General features: G+C 37.3%; 1 protein-coding gene across 9 annotated transcripts in view; it reads right to left on the bottom strand.

The window, feature by feature from the left end:
- ACSS3 (acyl-CoA synthetase short chain family member 3) overlaps positions 1-23,076 on the bottom strand; it is a 249,175-nt gene that overhangs the window by 182,302 nt on the left and 43,797 nt on the right. For 4 of the 9 annotated variants that reach the window (XR_014083316.1, XR_014083315.1, XM_081594861.1 and 1 more), the window contains exons 1-4: positions 12,181-12,531; positions 11,903-12,091; positions 7,315-7,449; positions 1,450-1,590 (exon numbers count right to left, since the gene is read on the bottom strand). Coding sequence is in view for 6 of the 9 variants with exons in the window: in XM_081594861.1 (XP_081450987.1) it covers positions 1,450-1,590; positions 7,315-7,449; positions 11,903-12,025 (399 nt within the window). In the remaining 3 variants the exon portion in view is untranslated. Of the gene's footprint in view, positions 1-1,449; positions 1,591-7,314; positions 7,450-11,902; positions 12,092-12,180; positions 12,532-23,076 lie in introns of those variants that run through there. The other 5 variants (XR_014083314.1, XM_081594857.1, XM_081594856.1 and 2 more) reach the window with 2 other exon arrangements.

Here is a 23,076-nt window from a genome sequence, read left to right as displayed (position 1 = left end):
TACATAATGCTTAACTGCAAAAAGTGGAAGGTACAGACTGCATCCAGTAATCATTTGGACTACTTAAACAGACAAATCTGCAACATAAGAAAAATTTATTTTTCAGATGACCAGAGTTCTTAAAAAAGCACAGGGCTTTGATTCTACAACGACACAAATATTTTTATGTATATGCATTAATTTATTTATTCACACAACAAAAGTGTGAGTACCAACTACATACAGAACACAATGGTAGACCAAAATGTAACAAAACATTGTGTCTGTAGTCCAAGAGAATATATCCTTCTATCAAACGTTTTCTTTTTCACAAGCAAGTGAGTTTCATATAAAATGTTTTAAGTCTTGATCTTCCTTTATTTAAATCTAAAATAATAGAATCACGATTTTGAGAATATTAACAGGTTATGGTTCAGAATTCTGATGCTATAGAGTTCCAATATTAATAGAGGCCAACGTCATATAGGATTTGAGTGATTGTGAAAAGTGCCTTTGCCCAGTAACATTCTGTGATTCAATGAATATTGAACTCCCTAACAAAGATTAAAGATGATTGTACAAATCTTTATGAAGTTATATAAAGAAACAGTATTATTTGGAGATACCAGGCAAAAGGGGTAATGGTTTGGTATCTGACATGTTCAAGAATATTGACATTTTTAACTTTGCTTTGTGAAAACACCTTTCAGGGTAAAAAGACTTAAAAATCCTTGAGTGTCTTCAGTGCTGCAAATCAAATAGCTCAACACTCTGGATAAATTACCTGTTGTTCAAACTGTCTAGGCCAGTTCTCCAAGTTGCATTTATAATGATAAATTGAATTCCTCTAAATCAAAAATCAATTTCATACTGTATGAAAGTTATACCTCAGTTTAAAAAATAAAAATATTTCACTTAAAATATATTTTATAAAATTTTATTAAGCCAACTGATATTCAATCAAGTATATATTAATTTTAATAGCTTACTAAAGCAGCTTAATATTGCTGATATTTGTGAAGATTTTTAATGCTTTATAAGGACAAAGCATTTGGCATTAAATATAATGAATATTTCTATATATTTAGACACAGTATTTAAGATATAAACTACTTAAGCCTAAACCTCAAGATAGAGTCTGCAAACATTTTCAATCAGTAATCAAATATTCTTGGTGCAAATAAATCTGTCACTAAAATTATCCCTAAGAGAGTGCCTACTTTGGCCACCTGATGGGAAGAGCTGACTCATTGGAAAAGACCTTGATGCTGGGAAAGACTGAGGGCAGGATGAGGAGGGGGTGACAAGAGGATGAGATGGCTGGATGGCATCATCAACTCAATGGACATGAGTTTGAGCAAGGTCCGGGAGATGGTGAAGGACAGCGAAACCTGGTGTGCTGCAGTCCATGGGGTCACAAAGGGTCAGACACGACTGAGGGACCGAAGAACGCAATGAGAGAGAGCATACCTTTGGCAACCCCGTCGTGCCCGATGTGTAAAGGATATACAGTGGATGTTCAGAAAGAACAGGAACACAATCATGGGACTGTGCTTTTGCGATCTCTTCATCCCAATCAAGGTAACAACCTGGAGCCAAAGGAACCATATCCTACAAAACAAAACCACAGGAATATGCACTGAACAAAGGAGATTACATCAGGAAAACGCTGGGAGAGTAACTAAATCTATATTAGTCTGAGTGTCTGACTGAAATCTAGGCCTACACAGCTAAATATGAGACCTATGACTCAATATTTCAGGGTCATGAGTTAAGATGAATGTTCATAAGAAATGCAACAGTTTGATGTTGGCTTCAACTGAACTTATCGCAGAAAATGTTTCATTTAAACCTAGAGATATAGTTAAGAAATTAAATGTGATGCAGGCATGATTTCGTCAACAGTAAGAGCTTAACTAACAGAGGTTCGTATTTCTACAGCTGTATGTACACTAACAACTTTAAAAACTAATTTCTATTTATCATAATCTATTTCTTTTTACTTTGGAACTACTGTATTCACAATGAAATCTCAACTAACCTACTAAAATTTCTCTTTACACAAGGGCCATTTAAGGGTAATACTGTGGCCATTTTTCTGAACGGGAGAATATTAAATCACTTTCGAGGGGGGAGGGGTAATCTACTTTCACTTTTTAAGGACAAAAATCAGTTCTGAAATTAATGAGAGTATGAGACATGTATAAAAAGCTACCCAAGTTTCTCTCCATCAGCGATACTGACTAATACGGTAGAAATGCTTGTTTTCTCTTTTGTTCCTAGAACCATGATCTGTGTTATAAACTTTACGATAATAGAGCCATGAATTGAACAGACACATCTTAAGTTAGGTTTCTTTAAAAGGTGCCAATGAAACAAGCCAGTGAAGAAGAAGAAAGTGGCTTACGGGAAAATTACTGTAGTGGAGAGTTATAGTTATTTAATTAGAGTTATGATGCAGTACATGTCTAGTTATTTTCTGAAATGTTGACTAATCTCAAGATGACAAAACAGGAAATTTACAGTTGGTGAACCTGTTAGTAAAGGCACAAGGCAAGACTACATCCTCCTCACTGAAAATAAGTTCACCACCTAGAGAGCATATGTAACCATTACACTTCACCCAGGTAATCCCTCAGCTAAATTCAGAGACACTGACAGATTTTTAAAAGCCAGGTCATTTCCGCTTCTTTGATTCCTTAATTTATTGATTGGAGTTGTAAAAAAAAAATGGTCATATATTTAAATGGATACAATTACAAACTGATACTTCACTATATGAATAGTATGACAAATATAATGCCTATATGAATAAGCACATTGATAGACAATAATTTGAATTGACCTTCAAGAAGAGGAAGTTTTGGGCTCAACTGATTTTTTCAGCCTCACCATGGATGTGTCCTGGAGGCACCATTTAGATAAATAAATATAATTAACTGTGATCAAACTGTATATTTCCATTTCCATTTGCTTTTATGCATCAGATAAATACAACCCATTTCAAATTATCAAGCCTAGGGCATCACAGTTACAGACCTATAAAAAAAATTGTCACACTGCATAATAAAAAATGTCAACTGAGTAATCACAAAAATAACTGCAGTTCAAATGAAATGAGGATTTGAATGAAGGGTTATTCTTCAGGCTAAGAAATACAGGCATGTTTAAAGAAGATCTAATGAGAGGAAGACAGGAAAAAATCAACATTAGCCTTTTCATACATGCATTTACTTCTAGAGACATATCCCTCCTAGTTGTTATCACTCTTAAAAGGCAGTCCTGGGGGAGCGCAACAGGTGACTGATGCCAACTGAGCCATCACAGCCTCCCTGAGGCTTAGGAGTGGCAGCCAGGTTTTTATCTCCTCTGGCAAAAAAGCAATCCTAGTTATGAGATGCATCACTGAGCCTCATAATTTGTATCTTTTCTAAACTCAAAGCAAAGCCAATCCACTGGTCTTAATTACTGCCTCAATAGAAGATCAGATATGAAGGACAAGAGACATCCAACTAAAATAAAGGAAAGTCAAAACAGAGAAAAGGTCTCAGGAAAAATAAGGAGAGGGAGAAAGGGTGCTAGTTATGGGAGGGGGGAAGTGACAGTGGATCTCTACCTATTAAGAGGAAAGAGAAGACTATCATCTTTTTTAATCAAATGTAAGCGGATTTAATATTAATACTTTATTTAAAAGGCAGAGACGGTCAGACTGGATGAAAAAAAAAAGATCCCAAAATGTTATCTGTGTGAGTTTTTTTAAAAAATACAAACACATTACTGTAAAAAAGAAAGACATGGGAAAAAGTTACATCATGCAACAGAAAGTACAAGATTAAATAGTTATATATCAAAGTAGATTTTGATAAAATACCAAATGATAAAGAAAATGAACAACGAGAACTCATAATTTTCTGCTGGAATAGTAAAATGATTATGTCCATTATGTAAAATTGTGTCAAAGTTCTTAGTAAAGTCAAATAAACATCTACTATATGAATCAGCAATACTACTTCTAGATATTTACATAAGAGAAATGGAAACACATGATCCACACACTGACCTGATTAAGAATAGTCATAATAGCTCCAAAGTGGAAATCACCCAAATTCCCACAAATAGAAGGATAGAAAAACAATTTTTTATATATTCATGCTATGAAATACTACTCAACAGTAAAAAAACAATGAACTATTGATACATGACCCACAAGAAGTGTATCTTAAGAACATTATATTGAACAAAAGAAGGGAGACATAAAAGTGTATGCATGATATGATTCCATCTATTTGAAGCTTGGAAATGAACAACAACAACAAAAAGTCTATAAAAGTACAAATCAGAAAGCATGTGCCTCTGCTGCTGCTGCTGCTGAGTCACTTCAGTCGTGTCCGACTCTGTGCGACCCCATAGATGGCAGCCCACAGGCTCCCCTGTCCCTGGGATTCTCCAGGCAAGAGCACTGCAGTGGGTTGCCATTTCCTTCTGCAATGCATGAAAGGGAAAAGTGAAAGTGAAGTCGTTCAGTTGTGTCCGACTCTGCGCGACCCCATGGACTGTGTAGCCTACCAGGCTCCTCTGTCCAGGGATTTTCCAGGCAAGAGTACTGGAGTGGGGTGCCATTGCCTTCTCTGGCATGTGCCTCTAGGAATAGGGAATTGTTGACTGGAAAAAGGAAAAAATATGGAAAAATTCTCTATCTTGATTTGGATGGTAGTTATACAGATGCATGCAATTTTGAAAATGCATCAAAATGTACTGTTATGATCTGTCCATCTTAATGTATTAAATTATATCTCAAAAATTAAAATAATAATAATAATCTGAGTGCCTACAATATGCATAATATTGTATTAAGATGTGAATGTTAAATAGAGATATATACAAATATTAATAATAAAAAAGGTAAAAGATGATATTTGCTTGAGAAAAATCTGATTGGAAACATATCCATATCCACAGCATTTATAAAACAAAAGAAAACAGCATATATCTCATTGGTTAAAAGTCATTAAACTGAGTTTAAATCTTGGCTCTAGCACTTATTGGCTGTGACTTTGTGGTGTGACCTGCCCATGACTCAGTTTTTTCATCTGTAAAATTGGGCCAGTAATAACATCTACTTTACTGGTTTATAAGAATGTAAGAATTGAATAAAGAATATCTGAAAGTACTTTGGGCCTAGCCTTAAGTTCTTTGTAAATTCTATATGAATTCATACCTGTGTGAATAGCATATACACACATTGAACACTTGTGTTATTGTGTTCCTACCCTTCCCCTATCCTTTTCTTACTCAAAGCCTTCTGTATTACTGACTTTACATTCCCTGACTCAACAGCAACAAGCCTTTTCTAAAAACATGCTGGAGGTCATCTGAAAGAAATTTAAAATTCTTCTTCAAGACCCTGAAAATATTAAAATCACTGAGTGCAGCCTTTCATGAAGAACCACAGACTACTCAAACTACACTGGAATGTAATGCGGTAGTGGGACTTCCCAGGTGGTAATCAAAGTGCGAGAGCTCTAATGCTCTCTGTTCTTATATCTTGTCATTTAAGCATTTTCCACAGATAACCTCTCAAGAGTTCTACAAATTATACATGATTCTTTGCACACTTGCAATTTTCCTTCTGTAAAAAATTTTAACCTGCTAGAAACCCAAGTCTGTCTCACCATAAATAGCTGGAGACCTAGTTTGGGATATAGACATAAGCTGATTATTTGGGCAAATTTACTAGGAAAAGCATTGTAAAATACAGTCATTTATATATTATACTGCTTTTTCTTCCTTCATTAATCACAGATAATTTATCTGTTTAGAATATTCATATTTTGTTTTCCTGAACATAGTCTTTATGTTTCTAAAGTTTTTAAAAGACATTTTAAAAAGAAATTAATCACACCTTACCACAGGACTAGGTAGCTGAGAGATTAAGCATACTGTCAGAATGCATGCATTCAGATCATGACCCTGATGCTAGCTGGACAAGTTACTTTATCGCTCTTTTTCTTGGATTCCTCTTCTTTAAAACAGGAATAATGCCAAGCGCATAAAATTATCAGGAAGTTTTTAAAAAATTATCCATGAATGGAGTGTCTTAAAAATTATACAGTAAGCTGTCAGTAAACGTTTCTAGTACAGTTGAGCCTTGAACAATACAGGTTTGAACAGCAAGCGTCCACTTACATGTAGATTTTTTTCAGTAAATATACTGGAAAAAATTTTGAAGATTTATAGCAATTTGGAAAACTCTCAAATGAACCATACTACTTAGAAATATCGAAAAAATTAAGAAAAAGTTATGTCATGAATGTATATATGGTGATACTAGTTTGTCTTTATATAGGCATAAAGTAAGTGACATTTAATATAAAATTAATAACGTGGTAGTTTTCCTACTGTGTCATAACTTAGAATTACATTACTGTAAAGTATACCTCTTTCTCTGGTACTTAGAGAAACTGGGTATCAGCCTATCATCACAGGGAAGTGATTTTTTTTTTAATTTAACAATGTTTCCAATACTGTAGTATGAATATGACTATAAGGCCATGCCATATGCCATAAAAACTGTATAATTATTCATTCATTCGTGTATAGGCTGGGCTATCATGAAGCAATTGTATTGTTGCTTCTTTGCTATGAATGCATGAATCATTACATCTGTAACTAAATATGAATTTCTTTTTCACATTATCTTTTCATTTTTGATGTCTAGTGTTGTAATATATAGTACATCTGTGGTGTTTTATAGCATATAAGACAATATTGATGCAGGTACTGATAGACAATTCTTCTTATAAACAGACATAAACTTACAATATGGATAAATATAATTCAGATAAATACAGTTCTTTTTTCTAGTCTACTTTATTGTAAGAATACAGTATATAACACATATAATGTACAAAATGTGCTAATAGATTGGTTATATTATCGGTAAGGCTTCCAGTCAACAACAGGCTATTAGTTAAATTCATGGGAGAGTCAAATGTTGTAAGCAGATTTTCAACTGTCTGGGGGCTGGTGTCCTTAAACCCTGCATTGGATTAACTGTATTATTATTATAGTTATAGTGTAAATTAATAAAGGACACCACAATAGACTATTCATCGGATCCAGTTCATTAATATTACAGATATTTCTATGTTTCAATCTTTTGTTTTAAGTTAGTTTTTTATAAAGACAGAAAATATCATTCTTTTTTGCCCCAAATAGTGACATTCATAAAGGATACTTAAGAGTTTATAAATCAAGTGTTCCTGTCAAATAGTCAACAAGAATCATCCTTAGCACACCACCATAAGCAAGAACCAAATTCAATATTCAGATTACCGTATTTGGACGATAATAGATGAGAACTTTATCTGGCTTGTGTTGTCCTATTCTCAGCGCTTCTTCTACAAGTGGTATGTATTCTACCTTCCTTCCAGGTTCAATGCCAAATGATGCTGTAACAACCAGTTTGGGCTACAATGAAAACAAACAAACAAATGGCAAAGCTGAGCCATCCTAGTTAAAGTAATCACAACATTTCAGGTAGAGGCTGGCAATTTAACATTTCTCAAGAAATGTTTGAATGATTCTGTTCTCTCTTGAATAAATGGCCTGAAAACCAACAAACTATTTTTAAACATTAAAGCCCTAACCACTTCCACATAAATCTCACTTACCTGTTCAGAATTCCACATTCAATGATGCTTTTGGCTAACAAACAGGAGCTGTTAAAAAAAATACTTTCCAAAGAATTCATTAAGCCAGGTAGATGTAAATTTGCCATGAACCAGTGAAATGGAAGCTTCTAGTCCCCTCACTTGCATACACCCACATAATACCTGGTTGTTACTGAAGTTGTAGCATTTCTTAGAGGGGAGAGATCCAGCCTGACTGCTATCAATAAGCGTTTCTAAGGTTTTTCATGTAAGCGTCTCTGCTTAAACACCTAAAGTGACCTCAGAAGGAAGAGACTGGAATCTCTAATACTTATTTTATGATTCTTTCTCATTTCAAATGCATACTCACTTTCACAAAATATTATATTGTAAATTTGTCATGTTTCTTATAAGGGCCTTCAAATGATTTAAGTTTCAAGTCCCACAGAGTCTGAGTCTGCTCTTGTCATTAAGACACACTTAGCACTCTCTTTGACCGACAATTGGCTAGTCATTCTTCAAGATATGCGAGGGTGTAGCCGAAAGATCTCAGGTCAGTCTTCCCTCCTTGGTAGATTCTGAGCAGGCCTCAGATATGCATTTAGAGTCAAGTTGCTCCTTCATCCCCACCTCTGCACAGGAAACTCCATGGACAAATCTGGGCCCCAATACCTCCCTGTCTCCTATGCCTGGTACAATATTTGTCATAACATAAGCTCTCAACAAAATACTTGTGGCATGGAACCAAAATTCTCAGTAATTTACAAAACAAACATGTCTTTGTTCTTTTAAGTACACTGTTTCTTCACAGAGAAATCCAAAGCAAAGGAGACAGATAAATTATTCAGGAGACAGAAAAATCAATCCCAGAAGGTGAATCTATTCCTGAATTTTGATTTCTGATTACAATATGTTTCCTCTAGGAAAGGTTTATATTGTGCCAAGTATATGCATATATAGCACTTTCTAGTTTTCAGTATCATTTAATATTCACGGAACTGAGGCCCAGGGCCAGTGGCATAGTTAGCCCCAGCTTATAAGTTGGGAATCAGAAAAAGGGCCAGTTCTGAGTGATTTCAAAATGTTCCTCTTTCCACTATTTCAAGCTGCCTTTTAAAAGCAAAAAAAACAAAATTGGAAAGAAATGAAAAAGTAAATCATGTATCCTTTTATTATATTTTTAAAGGTCAGACATTTGAATATAATTCACATATTAACGTCTGTAATATGTACAAAAATAACTCTAGATAACACACCCTATGATTAGAATTCTGAATAAATGAAAGTTACACATCAAATTAAAAACATGTATAGAATATATCAAAAGTTGAATAAGTTAATAAAGTCAAAATTAGATTCTTCCTCTAGAAAATCATTCTTTTCTCATTTCTATTAACAGCCTTTTATTGAAGGTTTTATTCCATCTCAATCGGAATACATTCTTCCCATCTTCATCTGTTAAAACTTTTCTCAGGATATTTAGTTGAAAATCATGACATCAAAATCATTCCTGGTTTCAAATATTAATTATATTCAAATATCTCTGGTATGTATTGCTTTCTCCATCTTCTCATCATTAATTTGACCTGCTCAAAAGTCTTGCCCGTAAGAATACACACTTACTGCCTAAACTCCTTAACAAAATTAGGGTGCGTGTGTGTGTGTGTGTGTGTGTGTGTGTGTATGTGTGTTATGAATGAAAAATGCCAGTGATGCAGCATAAGTTTTATAAATCCTTATTATGTCTGTGTGTGTATATATATTTTCCCCCACGTCATATAAAAGCTTTCTATAAAAAACAATGTATCTCATGTGTTAGTTGCTCAGCTGTGTCTGACTCTTTTGATCCCATGATCTGTAACCTGCCAGGCTCCTCTGTCCATGGAATTCTCCAGGCAAGAATACTGGAGAGGGTAGCCATTCCTTTCTCCAGGAGATCTTTCCAACCTTTGCCCAAATGCTGTTTAAGAATTTACGTAGCTAAAAAAACTAGAGAAGTCTCCAATCGCCCATTGATTTGCAGATCAGTGACACATTTCCCCCTAGACTTCCCTTCAAAGGACTAACTCAACATGTTTTCAAAAGGAGGGAAAAAAAGAATCCAGCCAATTGAAAGAGACGCGTGTACCCCAATGTTCATTGCAGCACTGTTTACAATAGCCAAGACATGGAAGCAACCTAGATGTCCATCAGCAGACGAATGGATAAGGAAGCTGTGGTACATATACACAATGGAATATTACTCAGCCATTAAAAAAAATACATTTGAATCGGTTCTACTGAGATGGATGAAACTGGAGCCCATTATACAGAGTGAAGTAAGCCAGAAAGAAAAACAACAATACAGTATACTAATGCATATATATGGAATTTGAAAGATGGTAACGATAACCCTATATGCGAGACAGAATAAGAGACACAGATGCATGGAACAATTTTATGGACTCTGAGGGAGAAGGTGAGGGTGGGACATTCTGGGACAATAGCATTGAAACATGTATATTATCATATGTGAAACAGAACACCATTCCATGTTCGATGCATGAGACAAGGGCTCAGGGCCGGGGCAATGGGATGACCCAGAGGGATGGGATGGGGAGGGAGGTGGGTGGGGGGTCCAGGAAGGGGAACACATGTAAACCCATGGCTGATTCATGTCAATGTATGGCAAAAACTATTATAATATTGTAAAGTAATTAGCCCCCAACTAAAATAAATAAATTTATAAAAAAAAAAAAAAAAAAAAGGAGGGAAAAAAAGAATCCAGCCAATTTGTGTGCAAACCTGCTTCCTAGGTCTAATAACTGATCTATTTATTACCAGATGAAATCACATATGTAAAACCTCATTCCCTGTCTAGCACTCAGGGGACCCTCACTATATATTAGTTTCCTTTTTGTTAAGAATGTCTCATCCTGGGCTTGTAAAACTCTCAAGGTCAATCATCTCCTACTCCCATAATGACAGTCCTTCTTTAACTTTCCCACTGCTATTCCTCTCCTGCACATCACTCACTGGCCACTGATTCACAAAGAGACCAGCGACCAAAGGTTCCCATTCCAGCCTTTCTCTCACTCACACCATATTGCAAGACTTGCCTCCTCTTAAACATCGCTCAAAACATGACAGTCACCTGCTCAAAAACTTGAATGGTCAGCATCTACAGGATGCAATTTAGACAAAAACTGCCTTTGCAAGCTCACTTTCTCTTCCTCTTCAATCACATTGATCTATTTGCTGTCCTTCAAAAGGATTTTACCCTTTCCTGCCTCTAGTGCTAGCCTCTTATTCTTTTTCTCACCCTTTGGATCCGACTACATCATTCTTTTCAACTAGCTGAATCATAACCAAGATATTATATAACTCAAATCTCACCTCTTTCGGGAAGCCTTCTTCAGCCACCCCAACTAAAAGATATCATTCCTGTCTCTAAATCAGGGGTCTGCAAACTATGATTCAGAGCCCAATCCTGCCCAAATTACATTCTGTAAAGTGTTGGTGGGATACTGCATGCCCTTCGCTTCTGTAGTGCTTAAGGGCTACACCAACACAGCTCCGTAGTTTCAACAGAAGCTCACATGTGACCCACAATGCCTAAAATACTTACTACCTGGTAACTTACAGAAAAAAGTTTGCCAATCCCTGCTCTAAATTCATAGAATAATAACAGCTAACCTTTTTTTAATGGGTACTATATGCCAGACACCATGTTAAATGTTTTAAATTCAATATCTCAATGATATTTCACAATAGCCTTTCAAGTTTGTGATGTCAGTACACCATCTAAATGTGTAACTTCACCCGTCCCTGTCACTCCCTCTTAACCACTATGCTATATACCACCATTCGTGGAAATATATAGATTATAAAACTAGTCATGTGCCCCATCCATGTGATAAGTATCATTTATTAACCAGTTCCAAGGAGAGTACCAGACATAGAGTGGAAGCTTAATAAATATATGCTGAATGAGTATATTAGTTATTATTTTTGTTAAATGTCTTATACATCCAAATGTAAATGGTAAGTTAACTTGAAAGACTTGCATCTTATATGTCATACTCTTCACAGTATTTAGAATGGTATCTTTCACATAGGACTGACTCAAAAATAAAATTTTGGTTAATAGTATATGCCAAATAGAAAGTAAACTTTATCTCATTTGATAAGAGGATCTAGTAAATACAATCACTTTTGCATGGTTCATTTGCAGATAAATATAGCTGTACTATATGTGGTTATGACTTGATTTCTCCAAATAAAGCACTTACCTTTGCATGATCAATGCGAGTGCTTAGTTCTTTGGATGCAAATCCCCCAAATATGAGACTGTGGATGGCTCCTATCCTGGCACACGCCAGCATGGCATACATCGCCTGTGGGATCATGGGCATGTAGATAACCACAGTGTCACCCTTCTTGACACCATGCTTGACCAAAACTCCAGCCAGCTTAGAGACCTGTAACGATATCACCAGATCAGCAAAGTGTTCTTTGTATTAATTCACTAAACTTGTGATTTATAGGAGTAACCCTAGAAGACACTCACCCCATTGGTAGTGGATTATAGAAGCCTGAGTAATACATATTGATGATGATGATAAGAGTTTAGATGGTGACAATAACAACAGACATTTGGACTATCGTAATAGACTACAAGGCTTCCCTGATAGTTCAGCTGGTAAAGAATCTGTGTGCAATGGAGGGGACCCCGGTTTGATTACCGGGTTGGGAAGATTCGCTGGAGAAGGGAGAGGCTATCCACTCCAGTATTCTTGGGCTTCCCTTGTGGCTCAGCTGGTGAAGAATCTGCCTGCAATGAGGGAGACCAGGGTTTGATCCCTGGGTTGGGATGATCCCCTGGAGAAGGGAAAGGCTACCCACTCCATTATTCTGACCTGGAGAATTCCATGGACCATGAGGTCACAAAGAGTCAGACATGACTGAGTGACTTTCACTTCACTTCAATTGACTACAAGCCAATTTACTATCATTATGCCACATGAATTTCATGGCTTAAATTTGCTTAATTATTCATTCAACAATATTTTTACTGAACAACTATCATATGCCAACTATCATATGTTTTAAGGTTGGGAAAACAACACCAAAAATCAAAGACACAGGCTTCCCTGTGGAGCTTGTATGTTAAAGGGTGATCTGTCAAGTGAACAGATAAATAAGCCAGTCTCAAATACAGATACATGTTGGGCTAACTGTTGAATGAAACAAGCATGGATTAACAAGGAAAACATATCATCAAACATTTATAAGGTAAATAAGACAGATTCTACTATTATTATTATTCCTATTTTAAAGAAAAGGTGATTGATGCCCAGAAACAAGAAATAGCTATATTCACAGAAAACTAGCCAACCTGATCACACGGACCACAGCCTGGTCTATCTCAATGAAACTAAGCCATGCCATGTGGAGCCACCCAAGACAGATGGGTCATGGTGGAGAGGTCTGACAGAATGTGGTCCACTGGAGAAGGGCATGGCAAACCACTTCAGTATTCTTGCCTTGAGAACCCCATGAACAATATGAAAAGGCAAAAAGGTATGACACTGAAAGATGAACTCCAGGTCAGTAGGTGCCCAATATGCTATTGGAGATCAGTGGAGAAATAACTCCAGAAAGAATGATGGGATGGAGCCAAAGCAAAAACAATACTCAGCTGTGGATGTGACTGCTGATAGAAGCAAAGTCCGATGCTGTAAAGAGAAATATTGCATAAGAACCTGAAATGTTAGGTCCATGAATCAAGGCAAACTGGAAGTGGTCAAACAGGAGATGGCAAGAGTGAACGTCGACATTCTAGGAATCAGCAAACTAAGATGGACCGGAATGGGTGAATTTAACTCAGATGACCATTATATCTACTACTGTGGGCAGGAATCCCTTAGAAGAAATGGAGTAGCCATCATGGTCAACAAAAGAGTCCTAAATGCAGCACTTGGATGCAATCTCAAAAACGACAGAATGATCTCTGTTCATTTCCAAGGCAAACCATTCAATATCACAGTAATCCAATCTATGCCCCAACTATTAATGCTGAAGAAGATGAAGTTGAACGGTTCTATGAAGACCTACAAGACCTTTTAGAACTAACACCCAAAAAAGATGTCTTTTTCATTATAGGGGACTGGAATGCAAAAGTAGGAAGTCAGGAAACACCTGGCATAACAGGCAAATTTGGCCTTGGAGTACAGAATGAAGCAGGGCAAAGGCTAATAGAGTGTTGCCAAGAGAATGCACTAGTCATAGCAAACACCCTCTTCCAACAACATAAGAGAAGACTCTACACGTGGACATCATCAGATGGTCAACACCGAAATCAGATTGATTATATGCTTTACAGCCAAAGATGGAGAAGCTCTATACATCAGCAAAAACAAGACCGGGAGCAGACTGTGGCTCAGATCATGAACTCCTTATTGCCAAATTCAGACTGAAATTGGAGAAAGTAGGGAAAACCACTAGACCATTCAGGAACAACCTAAATCAAATCCCTTATGATTATACAGTGGAAGTGAGAAATAGATTTAAGGGACTAGATCTGATAGACAGAGTGCCTGATGAACTATGGACAGAGGTTCGTGACATTGTACAGGAGACAGGGATCAAGACCATCCTCATAGAAAGGAAATGCAAAAAAGCAAAATGGCTGTCTGAGGAGGCCTTAAAATAGCTATGAAAAAAAGAGAAGCAAAAAGCAAAGGATAAAAGGAAAGATAGTCCCATCTGAATGCAGAGTTCCAAAGAATAGCAAGACAAGATAAGGAAGACTTCCTCAGCGATCAATGCAAAGAAATATAGAGGAAAACAATAGAATAGGAAAGACTAGAGACCTCTTCAAGAAAATTAGAGATAACCAAGGGAACATTTCATGCAAAGATGGGCTCAATAAAGGACAGAAATTGTGTGGACCTAACAGAAGCAGAAGATATTAAGAAGAGGTGGCAAGAATACACAGAAGAACTGTACAAAAAAGATCTTCACGACCCAGATAATCACAATGGTGTGATCACTCACCTAGAGCCAGACATCCTGGAATGTGAAGTCAAGTGGGCCTTAGAAAGCATCACTACAAACAAAGCTAGTGGAAGTGATGGAATTCCAGTTGAGCTATTTCAAACCCAGAAAGATGATGCTGTGAAAGTGCTGCACTAAATATGCCAGCAAATTTGGAAAACTCAGCTGTGGCCACAGGACTGGAAAAGGTCAGTTTTCATTCCAATCCCAAAGAAAGGCAATGCCAAAGAATGCTCAAACTACCGCACAATTGCAGTCTTCTCACACGCTAGTAAACTATTGCTCAAAATTCTCCAAGCCAGGCTTTAGCAATACATGAACCGTGAACATCCAGATGTTCAAGCTGGTTTTAGAAAAGGCAGAGGAACCAGAGATCAAATTGCCAATATCCGCTGGATCATCGAAAAAGCAAGAGAGTTCCAGAAAAACATCTATTTTCGCTTTATTGACTTATACCAAAGCCTTTGACTGTGTGGATCACAATAAACTGTGGAAAATTCTGAAAGAGATGGGAATACCAGACCATCTGACATGTCTCTTGAGAAACCTGTATGCAGGTCAGGAAGTAACAGTTAGAACTGGACATGGAACAACAGACTGGTTCCAAATAGGAAAAGGAGTACATCAAGGCTGTATATTGTCACCCTGCTTATTTAACTTAGATGCAGAGTACATCATGAGAAATGCTGGGCTGGAAGAAACACAAGCTGGAATCAAGATTGCCGGGAGAAATATCAATAACCTCAGATATACAGATGACACCACTCTTATGGCAGAAAGTGAAGAAGAACTAAAGAGCCTCTTGATGAAGGTGAAAGAGGAGAGTGAAAAGGTTGGCTTAAAGCTCAATGTTCAGAAAACTAAGATCATGGCATCTGGTCCCATCACTTCATGGGAAATAGATGGGGAAACCGTAGAAACAGTGTCAGCCTTTATTTTTGGGGGGCTCCATAATCACTGGTGATGGTGATTGCAGCCATGAAATTAAAAGATGCTTACTCCTTGGAAGGAAGGTTATGGCCACCCTAGATAGCATATTTAAAAGCAGAGACACTACTTTGCCAACAAAAGTCCATCTAGTCAAGGCTATGGTTTTTCCAGTGGTCATGTATGGATGTGAGAGTTGAATGGTGAAGAAAGCTGAGCACTGCAGAATTGATGCTTTTGAACTGTGGTGTTGTAGAAGACTCTTGAGAGTCCCTTGGACTGCAAGGAGATCCAACCAATCCATCCTAAAGGAGATCAATCCTGGGTGTTCATTGGAAGGACTGATGTTGAAGCTGAAACTCCAATACTTTGGCCACCTCATGCAAAGAGTTGACTCATTGGAAAAGACCCTAATGCTGGGTAGGATTGGGGGCAGGAGGTGAAGGGGACGACAGAGGATGAGATGGTTGGATGGCGTCACTGACTCGATGAACATGGGTTTGGGTAGACTCCGGGAGTTGGTGGTGGACAGGGAGGCCTGGTGTGCTGCAATTCATGGGGTCGCAAAGAATCAGACACGACTGAGCGACTGAACTAACCAAAAAAAAAAGATAATATATTGAAAAGCAGAGACATTACTTTGCCAACAAAGATCCGTCTAGTCAAGGCTATGGTTTTTCCAGTGGTCATGTATGGATGTGAGAGTTGGATGGTGAAGAAAGCTGAGCGCTGCAGAACTGATGCTTTCGAACTGTGGTGTTGGAGAAGACTCTTGAGAGTCCCTTGGACTCCAAGAAGATCCAACCAGTCCATCCTAAAGGAGATCAATCCTGGGTGTTCATTGGAAGGACTGATGTTGAAGCTGAAATTCCAATACTTTGGCCACCTCATGCGAAGAGTTGACTCATTGGAAAAGACCCTAATGCTGGGAAGGATTGGGGGCAGGAGGAGAAGGGGACGACAGAGGATGAGATGGTTGGATGGCATCACCGACTCAATGGACATGGGTTTGGGTAAACTCTGGGTGTTGGTGATGGACAACGAGGCCTGGCATGCTGTGATTCATGGAGTCTCAAAGAGTCGGACACAACTGAGCGACTGAACTGAACTGAACCTTAGGTGTAACCAGGATCCATTACAGGTCTTTTGACCTCATATTCTTGGTACTTTCTGTTGCCCTAAAACCAAGTATTTTTTCTTTGTATTTTTTAATACTAATTATCTATACAAAGTGACTGCCCTCTATATTAAGAGCATACATTCAAACTTTTTTTTACTTCTAACATGCATTTAGGAACCAAACAAATATTTCTTTCATCTTAACATGTATTTCTAGCAATAAAGACAAAAAGGGGTCTTTCCTGTTGGCTCAGCTGATAAAGAGCCCATCTGCCAATGCAGGAGACACAAAGAAACAGAGGTTCAGTCCCTGAGTAGGGAAGATCCCCTGGAGAAGAAAATGGCAACCTGCTTCAGTATTCTTGCCTGGAAAATCCATGGACAGAGGTCTCTGGCAGGCTAAAGTCCATAAGGTTGTAAAGAGTTGGACACGACTGAGCAAGTATGCAAGTACCAAGTCCAAAGACAAAATAGATCGTATGCCTACACATGATATCATTTGTTGCAAGAAACCTTTCCATTACAGCAGACTGAGGGAAGTATGCACAGATTTAAGTGAACAAGAACTTCAGCATTCTTTCATCTAAAAAATATATATTGAGTTTCCATACATCACACACATTGTTTTCTGATACATCAGTAAACAAACAAGACAAAGATCTCTACCCCCAGAGTACTTATGTTTGTTTTAACAGAGGATATGAAATAAACATAATAATCACATATTACGTTAAAAGGTACTGAGTGCTATTTGATGGGGGAAGTAGAGCAAACCAGAAGGGATTGGGATACAGGGGATATAGTTCTCAATAGGACTATCAGGACAGACCTAAGAAAGCGGCACTTGAGCAACAACATGTAGGAGGTCAAGAATAAGTGGCTATCTGTGAGTATACCATTTTCAGGCAGACAGGACACCAGTAAGGTGGTGTAAAAGGGATCATATGTGATGTGATTGTGGAACAAGGAGACCAGGGGAGCTGAAACAGAAAGAACAAACGAGAAAGTAGTCACATATCAGGTCAGAGAACTTAAGGGGTGGTAGGGATCCAGTGGGCAAATAGGACTATGCTTGCCTTTAAATGTGACGTTTTCAAGAGTCAACAGAGGAGGCCTGGGAGAAGGAATTAGGCCACACCGCTATTAGTGGTTCCTTTCCTTTCACTCTGCCTCTCCTACTTTCTGAACAAGTTCAAAGGATTCTGAATCCTGACATTCTTCCTTTTTTTCTCTATTCACTCCCTCTGTGCAGATGGCAAAAGATGTGGTCAAGGTTAAGGACTCTGGGGAAATACAGAAAGTAACAAACAACTATCTCAGTGTTTCATCCTGCCCTGTATTGCAAACTTTAATTTTGTGCTATTTTTTAAGAAACCCAAGTTGCCCAGTAGGAAGTTATAAGAAAAATAAATCAAAGTAACATCAATCATGAACTTAAATTCCTAATGGAGTTCCAGAACCAAGATAACACTGAAAGTTATATCCAAACATCTCACTGTAAACCCTGCAAAAAGTGGCCACGCTCTGGGATTGCATTACTGGATGTTCCATTTAAGGTGCAGCACTGGGAGAGACCAACGAGAAGAATTTGTCCTATTCACAGCTATAGTCTTGGCATCTTAAATAGTGTTGAATAAAAAGAATTTTCAACCAAAACCCAATCCAGCAGTGATTCAGTAACTTTAAAATCCAGTCTCACTTCACAACGTTGCTGGAAGATGTCTAAAATTTTTCTGTCCTCTTAAACAAACGAAAATGAATAAATTCAACTCTTTTTTTTAAAAAAAAGAAAAGATCTCACAATGGAAAAATGTAGCCCCAAGATGTATTTAAGGTGAGGTCATGTCACACCTAAAAAAGACAAAGAGCCAACATATTAAAATCAGATTTCATATACAAATTCAGATTTCCAGGTTCTCTTAAAAAACTGGAAGGTCTAGTCACAGTGGCTCTGTGTTCTTGAATGACAACAATCAACTGAACCCAAAGATCAGCTGCTGGGTTTGCCATGAACTTGCTATTCCCTAGGGCTATTCATAACAGAGCTTGCATTGTTCTTTCCTTCTCGGTTTAAAATATATTCTTCTACATCCTGTTTATTTTGTCATGTGCTTACACCACAGTTCCATAATTAAAAAGAGATGTGAGTTTTGTTGTTGCTTAGTCACTAAGGCATATCTGATGCTTTGCGACCCCAGGGACTGTAGCCTGCCAGGCTCCTCCATCCATGGGAGTCCCCAAGCAAGAATACTGGAGTGGGTTGTCCTTTCCTTCTCTAGGGGATCTTCCCCAACCTAGGAACTGAATCCACGTATCCTGCAGAGGCAGGCGGATTCTTTACCACTGAGTCACCAGAGAAGCCATACAGATGTGATATATATGGATAACTGATTTTTCTCCCATCCATTTCTCCCATATATACTACCTGCCGGGTTCCTGCAGGCATCTGAGTTGTTACCACTGCCCTGGAAGCCTCTCTTCAGTCAAATTAAGCTGCACTATGTCTGTGTCACCACTAGATGGTGCACATTTGGCCTTGTTAACCTCCCTCCAGGCACCGACTCAGTGTTTAGATACTATACTAACCACACCTGAGTTACTATGAGGACACACATTTTATATGATCAATACAGAAAATACCTTTCTTAGTACTTTTTGGAACTAAATGTTACTCCAGCAAAATTTTCCACCATTACTTGTAAACTATAAAATATAATTAATATATTTTATAAATATGAAAATGAATGGGGAAATAGGTTTCAAGACTTCTAATAAACACACTCATGAAAAATAAAATATTAGCTCATAGAAAAAAATTGGATTTATCAATATGAAAGCATTTTAGAATGTTTCATTAAAAAATATTCCCACAACACAAATATTAGTCAAAACTGATCAAAGATTATGTTCCATAGAGTAAATCAGCACTTGCTTCACAAACTGCCAGCGTGTCCATCTAAAGAAAATCATTGTTTGTACGACAAAGATAGCATTGTTGTCAAAATTATAGTAAAAAGATAACAATCAGAGGCAACCTTAGGGACATGTCAAAGAAAATTATATGAAAGAAAAAACACGAGAAAGCATATTTCTAAACAGCAGTGATGTTCCTCTGCAAACCCTGCTTGAATCAATATCATAAAATGTAAATAGTTTAAAAATCAATTATAGGGGTTTCCCTGGTGGCTCAGTGGTAAAGAATCTGCCTGCCAATACAAGAGACAAGGTTCGATCCCTGATCTGGGAAGATCCAACATGCTACAGAGCAACTAAGCCCATGCGCCACAACTGCTGATTCTGTGCTCTAGAGCCCGGGAGCTGCAACTACGGAAGCCCATGTGCCCTGGAGCCTGTCCTCTGCAGCAAGGGAAGCCAGTGCAATGAGAAGCCTGTGGACCACAACTCAGGAGAAGTCCCAACTAGAGAAAAGCCCATGCAGCAACAAAGACCACGCGCAACCAAAATGAAATAAATAAAACTATTATTAAAAAAGTAGCTCTTTACCAAAAAAAAAATAACTATAATATGAGGAAAGAGTTTACTAAAATTGGATATGAATGACCTGTTCTTCAGTATATACATAATTTCCCATAGAAAGATTTAAGTACATAAAGTACTTGTATTTTACTTTTAAACATATAAATTAATCACATATTTTGTACATACACATCATACAGACATGTTTTTGCTTTTTCTTTACTTGTACATACATAGAGAGCCACCAAGAAGGTAAAAATTTATCTCTAATGAATTTTTTCTTTTGGTCATGCACCAACCATGCATCCAGGTAAATAAGTATCTATGAAAAAAATTATATCAAAACTGCTTAAGATCTGAAATAATAATAAAACTACTTATGAATGGAACCTTTCAGGAATACAAATATTTTCATCTAAATAAGAAGTTTCTACAAATGTAACTTTTTAAGACAGTAACTACTTATTGGATATGACATTGAGAAAATTCTCTTTTAAATATGATGCTATACTAAATCCATTCAATTGTGAGCTATGCCTTTCAATAGAAAGAAAGTAGAGGTGATGTGATGTTATTAAGAGAAATCAACCTTTCCACAAAAGATAAAAGTACACCATTTATATTCAAGAGTAAAATGTATTATTACTAACTAAAACAAAGAATATATATTCATATTTTAAAATGGAATTCTACTGAGTTTTAGAAAAGAATATAAAGTAGTATCTTATGTTCAAAACAGTTATCTGATAATGAGCTAGAAAATATTTACTAACACATTTCTTCTCAAATAGTTTTCCCCAAATGAAGGAATAAATATCACTCCTGAGAATAATTTTTTTTCTCATTCCCACTTTCTTCACAAGTGGGTTTCAATTAATATTTGGTCATTTTAAGGCTGTGTATTTGCAAGCAGAATGAAATGGAGAATTGTTTAATCTATTTAGTTCAGGCTCAAAATAACCACAATTTCAATAATCAAAGACTAATGTGATTTTCAGACTGTATTTCACAGAAAATTAGTTCAATCGTACACTTTTCTATGCATGCGTGTTCATAGACTTGATAAGGAATATGTTCTCCATTTCTTTAATACTGATATGCTGTGATTTATAAGTAGATCATCAAAATTTATCACATCTTAAAAAGGACAGCTTTTCATTTTAAAATAGTACTTTCATTTCAATCAGGCCTTTGTTGACAGAGAAAATAATCCTCTATCATGGAGAAGTCCAAGGTCTAAAAGAATAGAAAATATAATTGATACCTACCATTTACTCATGACATGACTACTGTATGTATAATTAAAAGGAAAGAGACTATATAGAAAAGAATAATTAAGGATTGGTTCCACTTTTACCATTTTAACATCTTTTCACTCAGGGCATTAATGGTTGAGTAATAATGACTTCCTCCTGCTTTTACTCACTTGATAGTTTCTGCCAAAATTCCTAATCCTCAGGAAATTTGATATTTTGATTAGGCATTTGTCTGAGAAAGTAAAGCAGTTCAGAATAGACAGAGCAAGAATTCAGGGTGAAGAATGTTGTGAGATGACTTGGAAAGATATAGAGATTCAGTACCATGTATCTTTTAGAACCTTGCTAAGCTTTGTTAAATTAGATTTATATTCAAGTTAAGATCTCTGTAGAAGTAAGCACTTTCCTTATCCTTACAATGCAATTATTTTTGCAAGATCTAGGGCTGTGACAGTGGTGATAAAAACAAATGATATGATGTGAGAAATACTTTGTGCAGACCATATAGGAAATGATGGTTGAAGGATGCAAGAAGTAACGGTAGGAAAGAAAGAACGGGTCCAGGTTTGGGTTTGAAGAACTGGTTGGCAAATGATTTCATCCACAGAATGTGTTGCCAGGCTTGAATCAAAGTTCCCTGTTAAGCTTGAGGCATGGACATGGGACGGTCAAAAGTTTAAAACAGGCTTTGGAGGGCAGAAGACAAAACTTATTCAAGAAATGCTAAGGGAAAAAAGATATAGCACTGAAATCCCAATGGATACTGAGGACGATGAATTTGCAGTAAACCCGTATTCACAGTTAGGACATTTTTCTTCAACAGTTTTCAAGCCAGGTGGGCTTCCCAGGTGGTGCCAGTGGTAAAGAACCTGCCTGCCAATGCAGGAGACATAAGAGATGTGGGTTCAATCTCTGGGTCAGGAAGATTCTCTGCTGAAGGGACTGGCTACCCACTCCAGTATTCTTGCCTGGAGAATCCCATGGACAGAGGAGCCTGGCGGGCTACAGTCCATGGGGTTGCACAGAGTCAGACACAACTGAAGCTACTTAGCACACATAGCATGCATTCAACATATTAAGATACAGAAATGCAGATGGCAAAGAACTGGGTTGATCAAATTCTGCAGTTCCATCACGGAGGTGAAGGGAACAACAGGTAAGACAGGCGAGGAGAGATTAAAACAGAAGAACCCTTAGGTAGTGACTACACACAGAACCATTTAAAACTATGATATTAAAACTTTGAGACATTTGTCTGCCATCTTCTCCGTCAGCCAGCTTTTTAAATAAAGTCATATTCTTCGCCCAACAACAACAAAAAAATGATACTGTGTCTAAATTTGCAGACTGTCTGTAAACATGGTTTTGTTGCATCATCAACCAGAGGTTTAAAACAGACACTACGAAAGTTATAAACCCCAATTTACATGTGATCTTGAGCCTTTCCCCACCTTCCATCTACCAAAAGAGCCAATCTCTAGGGTCCCCTCCTGGATCCATTTCCTGCTGATCCTCACAACATCCTCCTTTTGTCCCTGGGACATTATACCATGTCCCCATTCCCTCCACTGTTCACCCTCTCAGTTTATCCCACCTCAGGCAAATCTCCTTCTTACAGACCACCTCCA

The sequence above is a fragment of the Giraffa tippelskirchi genome, chromosome 4 (genome assembly GCF_054371585.1).
Source record: "Giraffa tippelskirchi isolate mGirTip1 chromosome 4, T2T-mGirTip1v1.2.pri, whole genome shotgun sequence".
Taxonomy (NCBI): domain Eukaryota; kingdom Metazoa; phylum Chordata; class Mammalia; order Artiodactyla; family Giraffidae; genus Giraffa; species Giraffa tippelskirchi.
The sequence above is the reverse complement of the archived record's forward strand: the minus strand, read 5'-3'. Positions and strand labels throughout refer to the sequence as shown.